The sequence below is a fragment of the Lontra canadensis genome, unplaced genomic scaffold (assembly GCF_010015895.1).
Source record: "Lontra canadensis isolate GAN:19392208 unplaced genomic scaffold, GSC_riverotter_1.0 scaffold4, whole genome shotgun sequence".
In the NCBI taxonomy this organism is placed as follows: domain Eukaryota; kingdom Metazoa; phylum Chordata; class Mammalia; order Carnivora; family Mustelidae; genus Lontra; species Lontra canadensis.
Window position 1 is genome coordinate 21024758 of NW_022630998.1, and position 15977 is coordinate 21040734.

At 38.1% G+C, this 15977-nt stretch overlaps 1 protein-coding gene across 4 annotated transcripts in view; it reads left to right on the top strand.

Annotated features, from left to right (window-relative positions):
• FAM172A (family with sequence similarity 172 member A) overlaps positions 1-15977 on the top strand; it is a 420413-nt gene that overhangs the window by 278853 nt on the left and 125583 nt on the right. The window contains exon 11 of one of the 4 annotated variants that reach the window (XM_032846414.1): positions 10205-10333. The exons of the other annotated variants lie outside the window; for them this stretch is intronic. Within the exon in view, the coding sequence (XP_032702305.1) occupies positions 10205-10239 (35 nt within the window). The 3' untranslated portion in view covers positions 10240-10333. Of the gene's footprint in view, positions 1-10204; positions 10334-15977 lie in introns of those variants that run through there. 4 annotated transcript variants of the gene reach the window in all.

Here is a 15977-nt window from a genome sequence, read left to right on the forward strand (position 1 = left end):
CTTCTGATCACAACGTTTTCATCAACCAACCAATATATAACCTTGCTTTATGGATTGAATGTCTCTATTAAAGACACCTTATTTAATAGATATTGTTGATTCACTAACATTGAACTCACAGCCAACAGCACTAACTCACACCTGAATGAAGCTTGTCTAATACATTTATTTTCTCCGTAAGACACATCACAGTCTTCTTAGGAACACTAGTGCTTTGTGCTTAGGTACACTAAACAAAACTTCAGCACTCTACTTGGGGGCCACTTCAAATAGTGATATCAAAAAAAAAAAAAAACCCACAAAAATGTGAAAAACATGGCACTAAATAGTCTGCAAAAAGGACATTTGTTTGCAGTGTGAGAACTGAAACAAGAAGATAAAGCTTGGCCTTATTTGGCCTTTGGAATGCATGCTAGGCAACTCGACCGTTCACCACTCTGCACATGTGCATGTCTGTCAATGACCACAAAAAGCACCCTGAGTATTGATTTTAGGGTTTACAAATAAATTTTAGTCACGAGGTGAATTCACAAATACGGACTCTCTAAGTAAGAGGATCGGCTATATATAGTAAAGGATTTGTTAAAAGGATTTGACCTGGGATTTGACTGGAGCTGGTAAAGCAGGCTCTGTAAGAATGTCGACTTTGCCTTCTGTGCTGGAGCTTGGAACTACCAAGCAGATGTTTGTTAGGGGGAGACGGATGAATGAGTTAGACCCCATGACCATGAACTAGAGCCCGTGAGGATGGACTTAAACTCATGTCCATTCTTTTTGCCTCTGTCCTTGGTGGTTGTCCTTGGTTGTCCTATAGAAGCCAGTGTCCTTTGTCACAGAGCTAACCACATACACACCTGGCCCAGGAGTCAACGATGCTGAAGGGGAATTCAGGGGAAGGCGGGACAGGTGCAGTCCTGGCTACTGCCTCATGCCCCCAGGTGAGCTAGCAGATAAACAACAACATGCGTGAGCTAGAAATAGCTACTGCTTTAATTTAGCCCTCCAAGTGTCCCACAGAAATTCCCTTTATGTAACATCCTGATCAGAAACACATGGTTTGAAAAAGAATTCTGGGAAATATAGTTCAACCTAGCCAACCTGACACATTACAGAGCCTCTACAGTTCCCCCCTTGTCAACCTGGCAGTTACATACATCTCCTTAAACCAGACTCAGTCTACGAAGACATTTATGAAGTCAGGCAGTGAAGTCAGTGATACAACTATCCCATGTACAGATGAAAACACACTAACCCTTTCCTAAGAAAAGGATACAAAGTGGGCCTCAGTGGCTCGGTCAGTTAAGCATCTGCCTTCAGCTCAGCTCATGATCCCCAGAGCTTGAGGTCGAGTCCTGCTTCGGGCTCCTTGCTCCAGGGTGAGCCTCCTTCTCCAGCTGCCTCTGCCTCCTTCCCTCTCTCTGTCTTTCATACATAAATAAGGAAAATCTGTAAAAAATTTTTAAAAAGTTACAAAACCCCTGTATTGTTCTTGGCTGATGTCCATTCTTCTCACCTTTTGTATCCTATAATTTAAATACTGAGAGATAAGGCTAGTTACTGTTGATACATCTTACATGAGATGATAAAGAAATAAAAGAGGAGAGGAAAACTAAAATAATTTAATACATAGATTCAAATCAAAATAAGAAAGAAATACCTATAGCTATTACATTGCTCATTTTTATAAGTGGCCATGTGGTTATAATTGGTATTTAAAACTACCCTAATTCTTTATTCCCTTTGTTCTTAACAAGTACCTCAACTGATCATAGTTCTTGCCTGGTAGGCTGACCCATACCTTCATTCCTGAAGCAGCTTGAGGAATGAAGCTATCCTCTCTGAGTTAGATGGTTGTAGTTTTCTATTGACATTAATCACAGGAAGTACTAACAGGTGTCCTTGATGACTTCCTGCATTGCAGACACACTCCTCTTTATCCCCATTGTCTAGTAGGAACTCAGTTATCCCTTAGTTATCAAGATCAGTCACTCCCCCAATATAGTAACACTCTTCCACTCCTTGTTAATTCAGTGGTGTAAGGAGCCCAAAGTGGCAAGATGACAGTCTGAGCTTTTAATTCAATAGAATCATTGTTGTGTCACTTAAGAGAAGCATTCCTCCCTATGGAATGAAGACTTTTAGATCAACAGAGCCTAAAATCATAGGAATGGGAGAAAACAGCTTTGCTAGTAGGTCACTGAGGGTAGGAAGAAGAGAAGAAGCCAGTCCCATGTCCATCCCTTCATTCCCAGACCTGGGAGAAATATCACATGTATTAAACGCTGATGTACGGTACATACCACACCCTAGAGTACATTGTCTCAGACCCACAGGGTGTTGTCACCTAAGATAACACCATAACTGAGTCTTCAGAAAGTTACTTGACCGCTTTATGAAGCCTGCTACTTAAGTAAGGATAATGGGGAACATGTAGGACCAGTGAATGTTAGCAGACTTCAGGCTCTTTCTTACCCTCTTACTTGCTCTCTCTGATGGAAGCTATCTCTGTGTGAGGTACTCTGTGCAGAGGCCCAGGGGCAAGGAACTGGTGTCTCTGGCCAAGAGTCAGTGAATGCCTGAGGCCTGTCTACAGCCCTATGCATGACCTTGGAAGAGTATCTTCTCCCCCTGATCCACCTTGAGATAAGTGCAGCCCCAGCCAACACCTTGATGATGGTGAGACCATAAGCCAGTCACTCAGTTAAACCACACTCAGATTCCTAACCCAGAGGACCTGTGAGTGCTAAATATGTATTTTTTAAAGCTGCCCAGCTTGCTGGTTATTTATTCCATAGCAGTAAATCATTAATACAGCAAGTTTAAATGTGAACTCTGGTAGTCACTGAAGCCTAAGTAGAAACATCCTTAACTTTTTTGAGGCTAAAGTCTTATAAGGTTCATCTTTGCCCTGATACCTGAGGATTTTGAAGTAACTCTAAAAAGGCACTAAAAAGTTCATCAAAGACAATTCATTCCTAGCCTGCTTCCCTGACTGCCTCATTAGACTTGCTGTACATTGTATCGGAGACAAGATACTAAGTTTCTTCTTTATCACATTTTGCTCACTGTATCATTTGATCACTAAGTTTTCTCACTCTGCAGCTTTTCACTGACCAATTTTCTTAGGACAGAATTTGCTACTCCCTGCACCCTTCTATTTCCTATGTGTTTTTATTCCAACAAATTTGGCCTAAATCGGAAGGAGATTTTCACATACACTCTCCATCATATATCCATTTATTTCTCATATATGTATTGGTCACTTATATTATGTCCCAGGTACTATTCTGGAAGTTGGGGACATAGCAGTGAAGAATAGCTTATCATGACTATCTTTTTTTACAAAAAAAAAACAACAACAAAAAAAAACTGTTTCTTGGACCTCTACCACTAGTATGTTCTTCCCTTTGAACCTGTCATCGTTAGGTTGCATCAAATGAGAAAAGGTTGGGGGCAGCACCCCCAGCATTTTCCATACCTACTTATAAAAACTCAACAGTTTTTCAATCAAAATCAATGATCTCTCACAAAGAGTTCTTTAAAAATGTTGAATAAGGGGTATGGCATGATCAAAATGGGATTTTGAAGATTAATTTAATAAATGGATAAAAGAGAGGAGCAAGAAACTGGAGACAGCAGACTCAGCAGGCTGTGATGATGAAGCAAGTATAGGGGGTGGATGGCTTGAGCTGGACTCCTGGCAGTGGGAATGAAGAGGAAAGGGGAGTGAAGAGAAATAGGGCTCGGGAAGAATTTGCACTGCCTGACAGCCAGTAGACTGGACATGGAAGCCAAGGCAAAGGGAGAAAACAACAAACTGGAGTGAAAAGTAACTGGGGTTATGGAAACATTACCAGAAATATTAGGGAGGCTAGAGAGGGAAATCAGTTAAGGGCAAGAGAGGAGGAAACTGTTCTATGACGTATCTAATTGAGGTGATGGCCATGGAAGTGATGGCAGGAAGTTCAAATGGAAATAACCAAAGCGTGGTGAAGTGCCTTTGAAACACCTATAATTTTCTGAGCAGAAGTTAGTAATAGATATCTGGACTCTGTGTTCAATTCAATGAAGATATTTTTTTTTCCCCAGCTTTCTAATTTACTAAGTTTTTCTTAAGTTATAATATGCTTTTATTTTTTGACTGAAGTCTCATGGTCGTAGCAGTGAAATTGCCTGTAAAAATACATACTCATTTAATACCATATTTTTCCTTCATTACAAATGTGTTTTACTTTATTAAAAAAGATCTGCTGCTGCTCCTAATAGCTTTACTTTTTCAATGTTTTATATATATATATATATTTTTTTTTAAAAGCAGGTACAGTAAAATTTTTAAATTATATAAAATACCACTGATAATTATTATCAAGGCAGTCGTGTCATTTTTATTTTTAAAAGCAGATGTAATACTTGACAACTCTACACTTAGGAATTGGCAGTGTTGTACCCTATACTTAAAGTCTGACTTTTTAGTCATCTTAACATACAGTGAATGATGGGTATTTGAGGGACCTTGAATCCATGTCAAGTGACTATTTGCCCTGCATCAGTCTATTGATGGTGTTTTCTACCAGTAAAATCAGCCCATTAAAAACATTGTTATTCAAAGAATTATATAATAGGTTAGTAGGACCTATGTTTATTGTATAACCCACATTCTGTGTTGTTTGAGTGTTGATTATAAAATGGTAACAGCAAATGTCTGCCTCAGTTACCTTGTAGAAATGTTATGAGAACCATTTTTGTAGTATCTGGAGGGCTATTTTGAGTTCATCAGAAAAAAGACACTGTAAAAACCTCATGTGGTACTGTATGTCCTTACTAATCATTTCAGAATTTAAGGCTGTCGTTTATTTTTAAACTATTATTTTAATCGTATGGGAATGAAAAAGTATTTGCCGACACACTGCCCCTTCCGTTTCCCTGTCTCTATTTTTAAGCAACAAATAACTTAGTTTTTCATGTTTTCCTGTGTTCTGTGACTCTGATAAGGGTCACAAGATATTACACAGAAACCAGAGACACAGAAAGAGAGAAAATACAGTGAAGAAAGCAGAAGGAAAACTAATAGTAGGAAGAAAAATATAAAGTCAGACATAGAAGTATAGATGCAATAAGGCCAAAAGAGACGTGGGGTAGCAGTAAGGATGAAATTAGAAATGATCTTCTGTGGCATGCTCCTCCTCAAAAATAGCTAATATAATTTTTGCCTATGTATGAGGAAACATTCCTCCATGGTGAAAGGAAAGCAAAACAAAACATAAGTGTTTGACAACAGAGAACGTTACAGAGCACTGTTGTCTTCTGACTTCTTAAAAGTCTGGACACAGCTTGCTTTGGCCGGCTCGTGACTAACAGGCTGCTCTTTGCCAGGTTTTTGTAACAGGGGCTAGGTCTGGGTAAGTGCTACTGCTAAGGCTCATATCCTTTCAAGCCCCTCGGAATGTGCTCCTTACTTGCCTCTCTGGGTATGTACGTCCAGTCTGCGTGCATTCATTCAACAGGTGTCTACCGTGGACCAGACATTGTGCCAGGTGCTGGGGATGTAGCAATGAATTACAACAGATAAATGTCCTTTGTGGACTTGCGTTCTAGAAAGGGAGACAAATAGAAAATACGGTAAATAAGGAGAGTTTATGATTGTGGGAATTGGTAGGAGAAATAGAAAAGCAGGAAGAGAAGACCTGAAATATGTGGAGGGCCATACAACTTTAGAAGGGTGGCCATGGATAGGTTCACTGAGAAGATGACATTTCTGGAACATTCTTTCTAGTCCTGATCTCCTACCACCACCTCCCACTAATAAAGACAGTACTTGCCCATCTGACTTTAGAGATCTTTCCTCAACTCCAGGCTACCTACTGAGCTCTGAAAGCTGTGCCCTTATTCCCTTCCAGCAGTCTCTTGTTCTGGGTCCTTGAAAGCCTCACCGTATGGTCAGATCCATTTTACAAGTACTCCAAGATTTATGGTAACCATAAAGCATGCGTACAAGCAAATCATTAAGATATTCCACTCTTCCTTGAGCTACACAGAAAGAAAAATAAAACTTACATATACTGCCCTGGGGTTCACAGGCAAGGTTGCTTATGTCCAGAGGTGAAGGGACAGAGCCACTCCTGGCTGACCTAAAGGGTGAAGGGATCAGTATTTTGACATACCTATGACCACTTTGCACCAGGCACACAGGATGGAAGGCCCTGCCTCCTCATAGCTTCATTTTGCCGCCTACCGTGAAAGAACTCTCTGAACCTAGATTCACTAAATCTATGTAGTTTAGAGGTATGGTGCCTGTCAATTTATTTCCTGCTAGAGTCTGTATCCATCTCACTATTCCTTGTCCTGTCACACCTTGAGACAGGCTTTTCTCTAATATTTCACTTGACCTAGAACACTTGATATAAATTTGGGCACCTCAAAATTGGAAAGATAATAGCCTAAATGTTAAAAAGAAGAAGAAGGAAAAAAAAAAAAAGGAAAATGGAGAACCATAGAACCTGTCTTAGGGGTAAAGAATTAAACTTGAAAACTTACAATATTTAGATTATCTCCTCTTGGTTTGGATGTAGAAGAGGGCTGTTGATAACATGTACTTCTCGAGTCCCACTTCCTTACCAGAACAGAAAGTGGAAAATTAGTAGCTTCTATGTGAATTTGAGTTGTAGACAACCTGCTAACATAACCCAAATTCTACTTTGCTAAACCAGTGTAGATTAACTGTTTACACTGACTGAACTTAGTGAATATTTGCTAAATATTTACTTCACTTTATTGCTGAAAATATGTCTTGAGGAAATGACACTGAGGAATTATATCTCTTCTTTGTTAGTGAATAATCATTTGCTTCTAAAGATAGCAATGAGAAATCAACAGTAATTGCTTCTAGATGTGGTGTCATTCAGAGTGTGTAGACAAGCTGAGTTGTCTAATATGTTTTTAGACACCGCTCAAATTAATTAGGTAATTGAAAATCTATACTTTGCCTTTGTAAACAGATCTTTAAGGCATATTAGCATATATGATACTGTACCACTTTTTCACTACATAGACTGCTCAAGAACTACAGCATTCCTCTTTTCCATTCAAAGGTTATGTATTCTAATCCTTTAAGTGATGCTTTCATTAACTAAATAACACTTTTCAGGCAGTTTTTGTTCATTACTGTAAAATTGGCCTTGTAGCTGTTATTCACCAATTAGTTTCCCTATCACTGTTCTATGCTGCCTTATAATTATTAGTTAATGTAAGGGATGTGTATTCTAAAAGTTGACCACCAGAAATTCTTGTGTTTTCAGTGAATCATTCATTGTAAATAGCTAGGATCAGGAACTCCAGGGAAATAACTAATTAAAGAGTCATTTAAAATAGTCTATTTAACTATATATTTATGTACGTCACCAATATTTGCCCTGTTTATATATACTTAATCAGATCCAGTATTTTCCTCTGATTTTGATTCTTTCAGTTTTCCAGTAATCACAGTGAATATAACTCATTTCACTTCAGAAATCTCACTTTAAAAAAAAAAATTAAAAATAGCCACCATGTTTTTTACAGCTTTCTGAACCAATTTGTGAAAAATCCTTCGAAGAATTTGGCAGTATAGGTGGCAACTCTCCTTTTACTGAGCTAACTCTTCCCTTTAAAGATAAAAAAATATATAATTATTTTTGGAGTACTTTGGGGTAAATAACCAAATAATACGAATTTGTATTTTTACTTGAAAATTATACATTATGAATTAATTTGCAAGAGTTATTACTTTTACTATCCCTATAGCAGTGTCTCATGGCTTTTAATGTTCTGTCCCTAATTGTTGGAAAAGTAATTTGGGGACCAGCAGTCCCTAAGACAGAAATGTTCATCCTTCTTACTATATATTAAGTATTGATCTCCCTTCCCACGGCTGTCTGGGCTTCACTTGTCCTCTATTTCTCCTTCCCTCTGTCAGTTTGGTCTGGGTCACTGCGCTTGATGGTTCTCTCTGTGTCTGTATATTGACCTCTGCTTCTCTGCCTCTCATCTGGTTTTGTCTCTATGTATGATTCTTTTCTTACAGTTTTTGTCTCCTGTGTCTCCCTGGCTTTAGTCTCCCCCACCTGGAGACTCGTCTGGCAGCCCGTGGCATCACATCTGCCCCAGCCCACATTCTCTGCCTGCCCCTGCCTGACCTGAGTGGTTTGCCTGAGTCCACTGTCCTTCATTCCTCTTTCACTGTGTGATATGTGCCTTTTCCCCAAGCCACACGGTCTCTGCTCTTACCCATGCTTCCCCTGTCTGCTTCCATCTGCACCCTCCCTGCCTGCTATGTCTGTCTTGTCAGAGACGGACATCAAGTCACCAGTAACAAGTCTGTCTGCTGGCAAAATTACCCTGAAAACATTACCCTTCCGAAAAACTCTCTTGCTTTCTAGAAGTGATTCAGAACCTACAAAATAAATATTCTTTGGTACCAAGATGAAAATTCAAAGTGAACAATAGGTACCATAAACAGGCCAAATATTTTCGGTTTATAAAATCCCAAGTTGTAGATTAATTAATTAATTAATTAAATTAAAAATGAAACCCCAGGTTGCTCTCAGTTGGTTATCAGTGCTTGGAAAGCAGGGATAATATTTTTTAAAGTTTTTGTTTCCTCATATTTTTAAAAATATAGTCCCTTTTAGTTCTACTTAATGATAAATATGGTTTTATTAAACGATAAATTTTGAGAGATAATTTGTTTGATCGGGGAGTTCAATTTTTCGGTATTAGAGTTGATTTAACTGATATGTGATGTCTAAATATTCCTTGAGAATTGGTATGGTATTTCTGTCCATATTGTTTGTTAGTATCCCCTTCAGTCATGTGTATCTAACCCCAAGTATTCAATATGTTATACCACTGAATAAAGAAATCTTATACCAACTAGTTTATAGATATTTTGAATAATCTCATGGCACAATCCTTGACAGAATTCAGTTGTATTACACAATTTCTTAATTTCTAAGATACTATAGAAGTTACTTTTTGAAAATTTGGGCATTCCATAACCTTTGTAGTATAGACTTCCACAGCGCTGGTGTTATAAAAGAACAGTCTCTCAGAGTTACTTGGTTTTGCTTTTCTTCAGAAACAATGTCAAGCATGTAAAATCAGCCTAGGTGGTAAAACTTACATCTCAGAAAACCCGAATTTAGTTATTTGTACCAATTAGTTAATTAATAATTTTAATTAATTTATTTCCCCTAAAATTAAAGCCTAATTTCATGTCTTTCCACAAACTTGAGTTATTCTTGGTTCTTTTGAGTCAAGAAACTAACTGTAAATATTTGTTCCTTAATTCCACAAAGATTTATTGAGCACTTAATAGGTACTAGGAACTAGTCTACACTCTTAACAGTATAAAGATTGCTAGAGGTGACTCTTGCCCCTTGAGGAGCTCATGATCTCCTAGCAAAAAGTCTTCTGTTTGCTGCAAAGATTCTCTTCGTTCATAAACAGGATGATCGTTGAAATAGGTAGTGCGGGAAGAAGAGTTAAGGTCATATGGTGAACTCCTTCAGAACCCAAGAGTATCTCTTAGTTCACTGGCATCCTCCTTTATTGACTGGTACCCCCACTGCTATCAAGAGCTAGTGCATCTTCTGAAACTACCACCTTCCTTCCATGCTGGTATGAGACCCTGACTTTTCACTTCAGATACATGTTTCAAATGAACAAGTTGTCATTTCAAACTCTTTTAAGTAAGTCACCGTTTACAAGGAAAAACTGTGGTTTTATCATGACTATGGGTAGTTTATATTCTCCTGAACATGTAGGAAAATTAATTCTATAATATGATCAGATGAATACCTATAATAACCCTGCCTATAAAGTGGGGATAATACTAGTACCATATCATTGGGGTATGGTCAGAATTAAGTGAAATAATCCGTATTAGACTGTGAAAATTGTCCTGGCATAGTTAGGACTCAATAAATATAGGCAGTCTTCATTTTGTATGGTCCCAAATACCCAAATTTCAGTTGCTATACTTTAGTTAAATAACAGCCAATACCCCGATAAACAAGGTTCAGATTTCAGTTACCACAGCATACTAACTGTGAATAATTGCATTAAGTACAAATCTCTATGTAAACAACAGATGCACATGATCAGTGGCCAATCACATCACTTCTTTCAAAATCTTCCACTGACTGATCACTGCATGTCTGTTCTCCAGTTCATGCACAGACAGCACTATCTTCGATTTTATAAAAATGAATGATCTAAAGAGACTTGGCCAGCAAAGATGAAAGTGCAGCAAAGAAATGGAATGCTGGAAGTAAAATTGTAAAGTGCTTGTGACGAAAAAGATGAAGACGTCCCAGAGGAAGTGACAGTAGCAAAGAAACACTTGACATGAAATGAACTCTAAGAGATATTTCACGACATTGCAAGTGCAAAGGATAAAATGTTGGAAGCTCACCCAAACAGGAGCATGAAAATTAGCCAAAGGAGAAAAAGATTTGCTTCAACTGTATCATAAGTTATATGAAGGGAAGGCAAACACTATTCAAACTATTTTCGTAGGTTTTTTACAAAGAAATAAAGCATTTTAATTCATAATGTTTCTAATGCTTTAAATTACAGTGTACTAAATATACCTGGTTTTACCATTTCTTCATTCCCCTACTCATTTTTCGTAGGGAGTAGGAGGATTTTTGATGTTTTGACAAAAAAAATCTTTAAAGGTCATCAAACTGCCACAGCTTTTCCCATTGATTATCTTGATCACTTTGCATGGTCTCAACTTGCGTGGTCATTTTTATAATCATTTTATATTGTGCAGAGGAAGGACTTCCTATAATTGTTATTATTATTAGAAATTGTTTTATCCAGCAAATCAAGTACTATGGTTTTAGAGAAATTGCTCATTGCTTTTCAGTATTTGAGAATTAAAAACTTTCATTTCTCTCCTGCTTCTCTCTTTGTATTTTGTAGACTAAGTCCTGATTCTAGTCATGTGTCATGACTCTTAGAGCCTCCCAGTGCATCTTCTGTAGAAATGCAGTATTTATCCTCAGTTTGCTTGTTTTTCAGTATTCAACCTCATTTCTTTATTCTTCTAAATCTTCTAAAATTCCACACTGACCCTTTCCCTTTCATTCTTCTCCTAATGTCCTGCTCTTCCACACTGTCTCTGAAAGACTATCGGTTCTTTAATACATTGTCTTCCTTTCAGAATGGCACCTGCCCTTGAACATATCCTTATGGGAAATGTCTTTAAATTCATTGGTTTCTCCCTTATGTTTCATCTACATTTCTGTCAATCATTAAAAAAAAAACAAATGTCTTTCTTGAATTTAAATTATTACAAGAAATTCGATGTAAGCAAAATGTAAAATTCTAGCTGGAAGTTAACCAAGTCAACACTTGGAAATGATGCCATGATTGGCAACAAAATAAAAATTAAAAATAAATGCTGTGCATTTTCACTATATACCTTTTTATACTTCTTATTCAAAAAGATAGTTAAAATTTCATTAAACACATAATGATAATTGAAATCTTGCTTTCAGTTCTCCATTCATAGCTGTTTTGACATAATTGCTTCCCAGAGTTCTGAGGCTCTCAGAAGGTGAAACCATCATCTGCCTGATATTATCTGCACACACAAAGGATGGAGAACAGCCTACTGAGAGCTGCAATGAACTCTAAACAAATAAATGTGGATTTGGGCATGAGTCTTTTGCTCAGAAGAGGCTGATAGCCTGGTTGGTTGTCTTTAAGACCTTTGAAATCATAGTGAGGTGACTTTGAAGTGAATTCACTTTAATAACCTGATTTATTAACCTGTGTAAAGCTAAGGATTTTGTCAGGCTTAAAATGCTAAAAGGAGGGGCGCCTGGGTGGCTCAGTCCGTTAAGCATCCAACTCTTGATTTCGGCTCAGGTCATGGTCTTGGGGTCCTGAGATCGAGCCCAGCATCTGACTCCTTGCTCAAAAGGGAGTCTGCTTAAGATTCTCTCTCTCTCGGGGCACCTGGGTGGCTCAATCGTTGGGCATCTGCCTTTGGCTCAGGTCCTGATCCCAGGGTCCTGGGATCAAGTCCCACATCCGGCTTCCTGCTCAACGGGAAGCCTGCTTCTCCCTCTTCCTCTCCCCCTGCTTGTGTTCCCTCTCTTGCTGTCTCTCTCTGTCAAATAAATAAATAAAATCTTAAAAGAAAAAAAAGAGAGTCTCTCTCTCTCCCCCTCTCCTTCTGCCTCTCCCCTGGTGTGCTCTCTCTCTCAAATAAATCTTTAAAAAATAAAATAATAAAATGCTAAGAGGAGTTTTTAATTTGTATATTGAGATAAAGTTACTGTATTGGAACTTAAAATCTTAAGTCTGGTACTACCTTTACAATTTTCCGTGGTCATTATTGCATTTCATGTTACTGAATATTAAGTGTTCATTTTTCCAAAAAATGTATGAGTTCCTGTATTTGACTGACTTTACCTCATAGTTTCTTAAGGAGAGTCCGGGGAAATTAACAGAGGCCCCACATTTGTGATGGTATTGGCACCAATTTCAACTAATTTGGAATCTTCTTTAACAAAATAGTAATTGTCACAGCACCTAAAAGACTGACCTCCTGTAAACAGAAATTCTATTCTATTTCTCATTTACTTCTCTGAGGCCATGTCACCTCCTGAATTAGCAGTTTCATTGGTCATAAGCTGTCATTTCTGTTAGGTGTATTTTACTGTGCAGTATAATGGAAAATTTTTCATGAAACAAATTGTGTATCTCCTGCTCTAAAGTGTAAGCGGAGTACAAATTTGAGTGTAGAAGACAGTGACTAGAATAATCAATGCAAGAACATCCTTAAAGCTTTTCTTGTGTAACAAGGGCAAACTCAGCTAAAAAGTTTCTTTAAATCCTGCTTGACATAACAAGAACCTTTACACTTTGTCTATCTGGGACTCTCCGTGAATATCCCTGACTCATCACCAGAGCGCCTTTTCAGCTCATCCCTGTTCAGCTCAATTGCTCTTCCTGCCTTATACAGACATTTAAAATTCTTTGAGGCTTCTGGTGAAGGCTGTAGAGTTTTTATGTTTAATATGATTTTATAGCACAGGAAGTTCGTAGTTCATGAATATCACAGCTCCACAAAAGACAATGGAAGGACTTTCCCCTAAATACACAAAATCTCTTTGTAGTCTGGCTGTGTAGTTGTGTTACATTCGTTTCGTGAGCTTTTATTTCCAAGCGGCAGTTCCATCACAGCAGCGTCATTTAAAAAAAAAAAAAACAAAAAGAACAACAAAAAGAAGTAACAATGAAAAAGTCCTTCATAATCTTGATCTGAAAAGAAATTCTGTGTTGCCAGCACTACTGCATTCTGGTTTTTTCTCTACATGTTTGAGAAGAGTAAAAGCATGTTGCATTACTATTGTTCACCAATAGCTGTCCTTTCACCCTATTCTTGGCCTCTCTTGCAGAACAGTCTATTAGCTATTTTGAGAATTTATTTCATTGAGCAATAAGTGATTTTTTTTTTTTTTTTTTTTTTTTTTTTTTTTTTGCGGTGACTACATTGATCTGGTTAACTTTTGCCAGGTTATTACAACTGCAGTATTCTTCATCCATCTCCTTTACTTTCAGGTACCCTTTTTCTTAATTGCTTGACTAATCTTTGATGTCTCACTTTGTCTTACACAGTTTTCTACTTAAAGCAAGGATTAACAGTTTCATCATTTTAGTGCGTTTTGAGGTAGTTCTCTGTGAACTAAATTGTTGTAAAGTGTGGTGCTGATTCTCTCCCTGGAAGGTGGGAGGCATCCTTCCTTGCTATACTCAGCTGCCATAGTTTTCCTGGATGCTTGACTTGACTTCCTAGACCTAGAGAGAAACCTCCAGTGCCTGGTGTATGGATCTTGTCTCCTGCCTTTGCCTTTTATGTTGCTCCTTGACTGTTGTGGTTCTTGGGGACCTGCGCCTGCCCTCCAGGTGACAGTGCCTTTACACCCCGATGCCTGGTACGTGCTAAGTTATTAGGATACCTGCAGAGTGGGGAAAAACATGAAATTAGCACCATCTAGCCTGCCTTGCCCTCTGCCTAATTTATCCATCATTCTTAGAACTTCTGGTCTACTCTGTTGATTTAATTACATGCAAAAAGTTTTTGTTTTGTTTTGTTTTTGGACCCTCTGCTGGTGAAATGAACTTTCTCATATATTCTTGAACAAAGCCCGCTCTTCTGTCTGGAGCATAAGCAGCTTTGGGAGAGGTGCATTTGGAGAGATGAGGAAACAAGGATCACCTTCCTAACCAGTAAGATAACTGGTCAACAGGATGGTGGGAGTCAAAGCCTGACCTCCTTCACATCCAGGTGGCTTTGTGCGCATACCATATTGAGAATACTATGCATAGCTCGTGCGTTAGCACATTCTTTGGCCCGTGAGTGCAAAACAAATGGTGTCTGTAATGTTCATAAGTTTCATCTCTCCTAGGCGGTGGAGCCAAGACATGAATCCGTGATGGTATTGGCACCAAGATCAATTAATTTGGAATCTCTTTAACAAAGTAGTAATTTACTGTAAAGACAACTGATTTATCTAAGTGGAAACACAGCAAGTTCAAGGCTGAGGGAGAGCACTGTGGTCCCTAGTGTATGGGCTAAAGTTTCCAAAGAGATGAAACTTGAAGCAAATCCTACAAGACTGTTTATTATTAACTTTGCCTCCACTATTTCCTGCTTCTAACCATTGGTGGATCTTGGCAGCTGGTTTTGCTGTCTTAGAATAGAGAATACTTACGGAGAGCCTAATAATATAAATCCTGATGCTTCGGGAGTTTCTGCTTAAAAGTTAACTTCTCTGAATTCCAAGGATCCTAATAATAGAAAACTGTTAACTTCTCTTCGAGCAAGTGTAGCTGTCCTGTTCTCCTGACAGTTTTTCTTCTTCCCCATTTAGATTATAAATACATGGGAGCCTGGGACCATGTGTTTCTTATCCTTACTTTGTAATTCCCTATGGATAAGACTGGCCCGCTTCGTACATTGTAATCTAATCACTTACTAAGAGGTCTCTGTATTTGCTGAAGGTGATGGATTAGCCTTTCAAGCGCCCCAGCCCCAGCAGTGCTGGTTGTCTGGGGCATTCCCATCACCTGCCTTCTTCTGATCTCTATTTCTCTTCCAACCCAACTATGCTCCTGCTTTTTTTCGCTGATCACCCCATTTCCATAGCATATTAAATATACTTTTAAGGAAATGTCAAGACTTCCCTTAAGAATACGGGCTTTTATTTGTGACAGCACATATGCATTAACAGAAGATAGGCATGTTGGCAAATGAAATCTGACCAAATACCAAGAAAGCCTTAATTGAGAGTACCCAAGTTAATTTTAAAACCAAGTTAATATAGCTTTACTTTTTAATTTAGTAAATGGGTTTAGCTACTGTTTTAACTCGGTTAATATAGTCTTTCCTCAAGTTCAGTTGAATTCACTTTTTTTTTTCCAATTCACTAAAAATATTTTTATTCAGCTATTGTTTTTAGACAACTAATGAAACTCTTCTCTGCGGTTCTCTTTTGCAAATGGACTGGTTTCAATAAGTGGTGCTTAATTTGTGTAATTGCTCTCTTTTATTCTTCTTTGTGATCCACCTTTCATTCTATTTGGCAGACACTGGTTGCTTTGTAATTTAAAAAAAAAAAAAAAGAAGTAACACGTAAGTATACCTGGCAAGAATAGATATCAGCAAAATGATTCTTAAGTGAAATTTTGTATATTGTAAACCTACTTGAACCTACTTGAACCTAAACCATCTTGAAACCTACTTCAAAGCAAATACAGAAGTCTTCTCAGCATTAACACTGCACCCATTCATTTATTTAACATCAAACAGATATTGATTAACTTCTTGCTCTGTGCCAGATACAGTTCCAGGTGGTGAGGTTGTGACATTGAACCAGACGGACAAGATCCTTGCTCTTTGCCAGCACACGTTCTAGCCG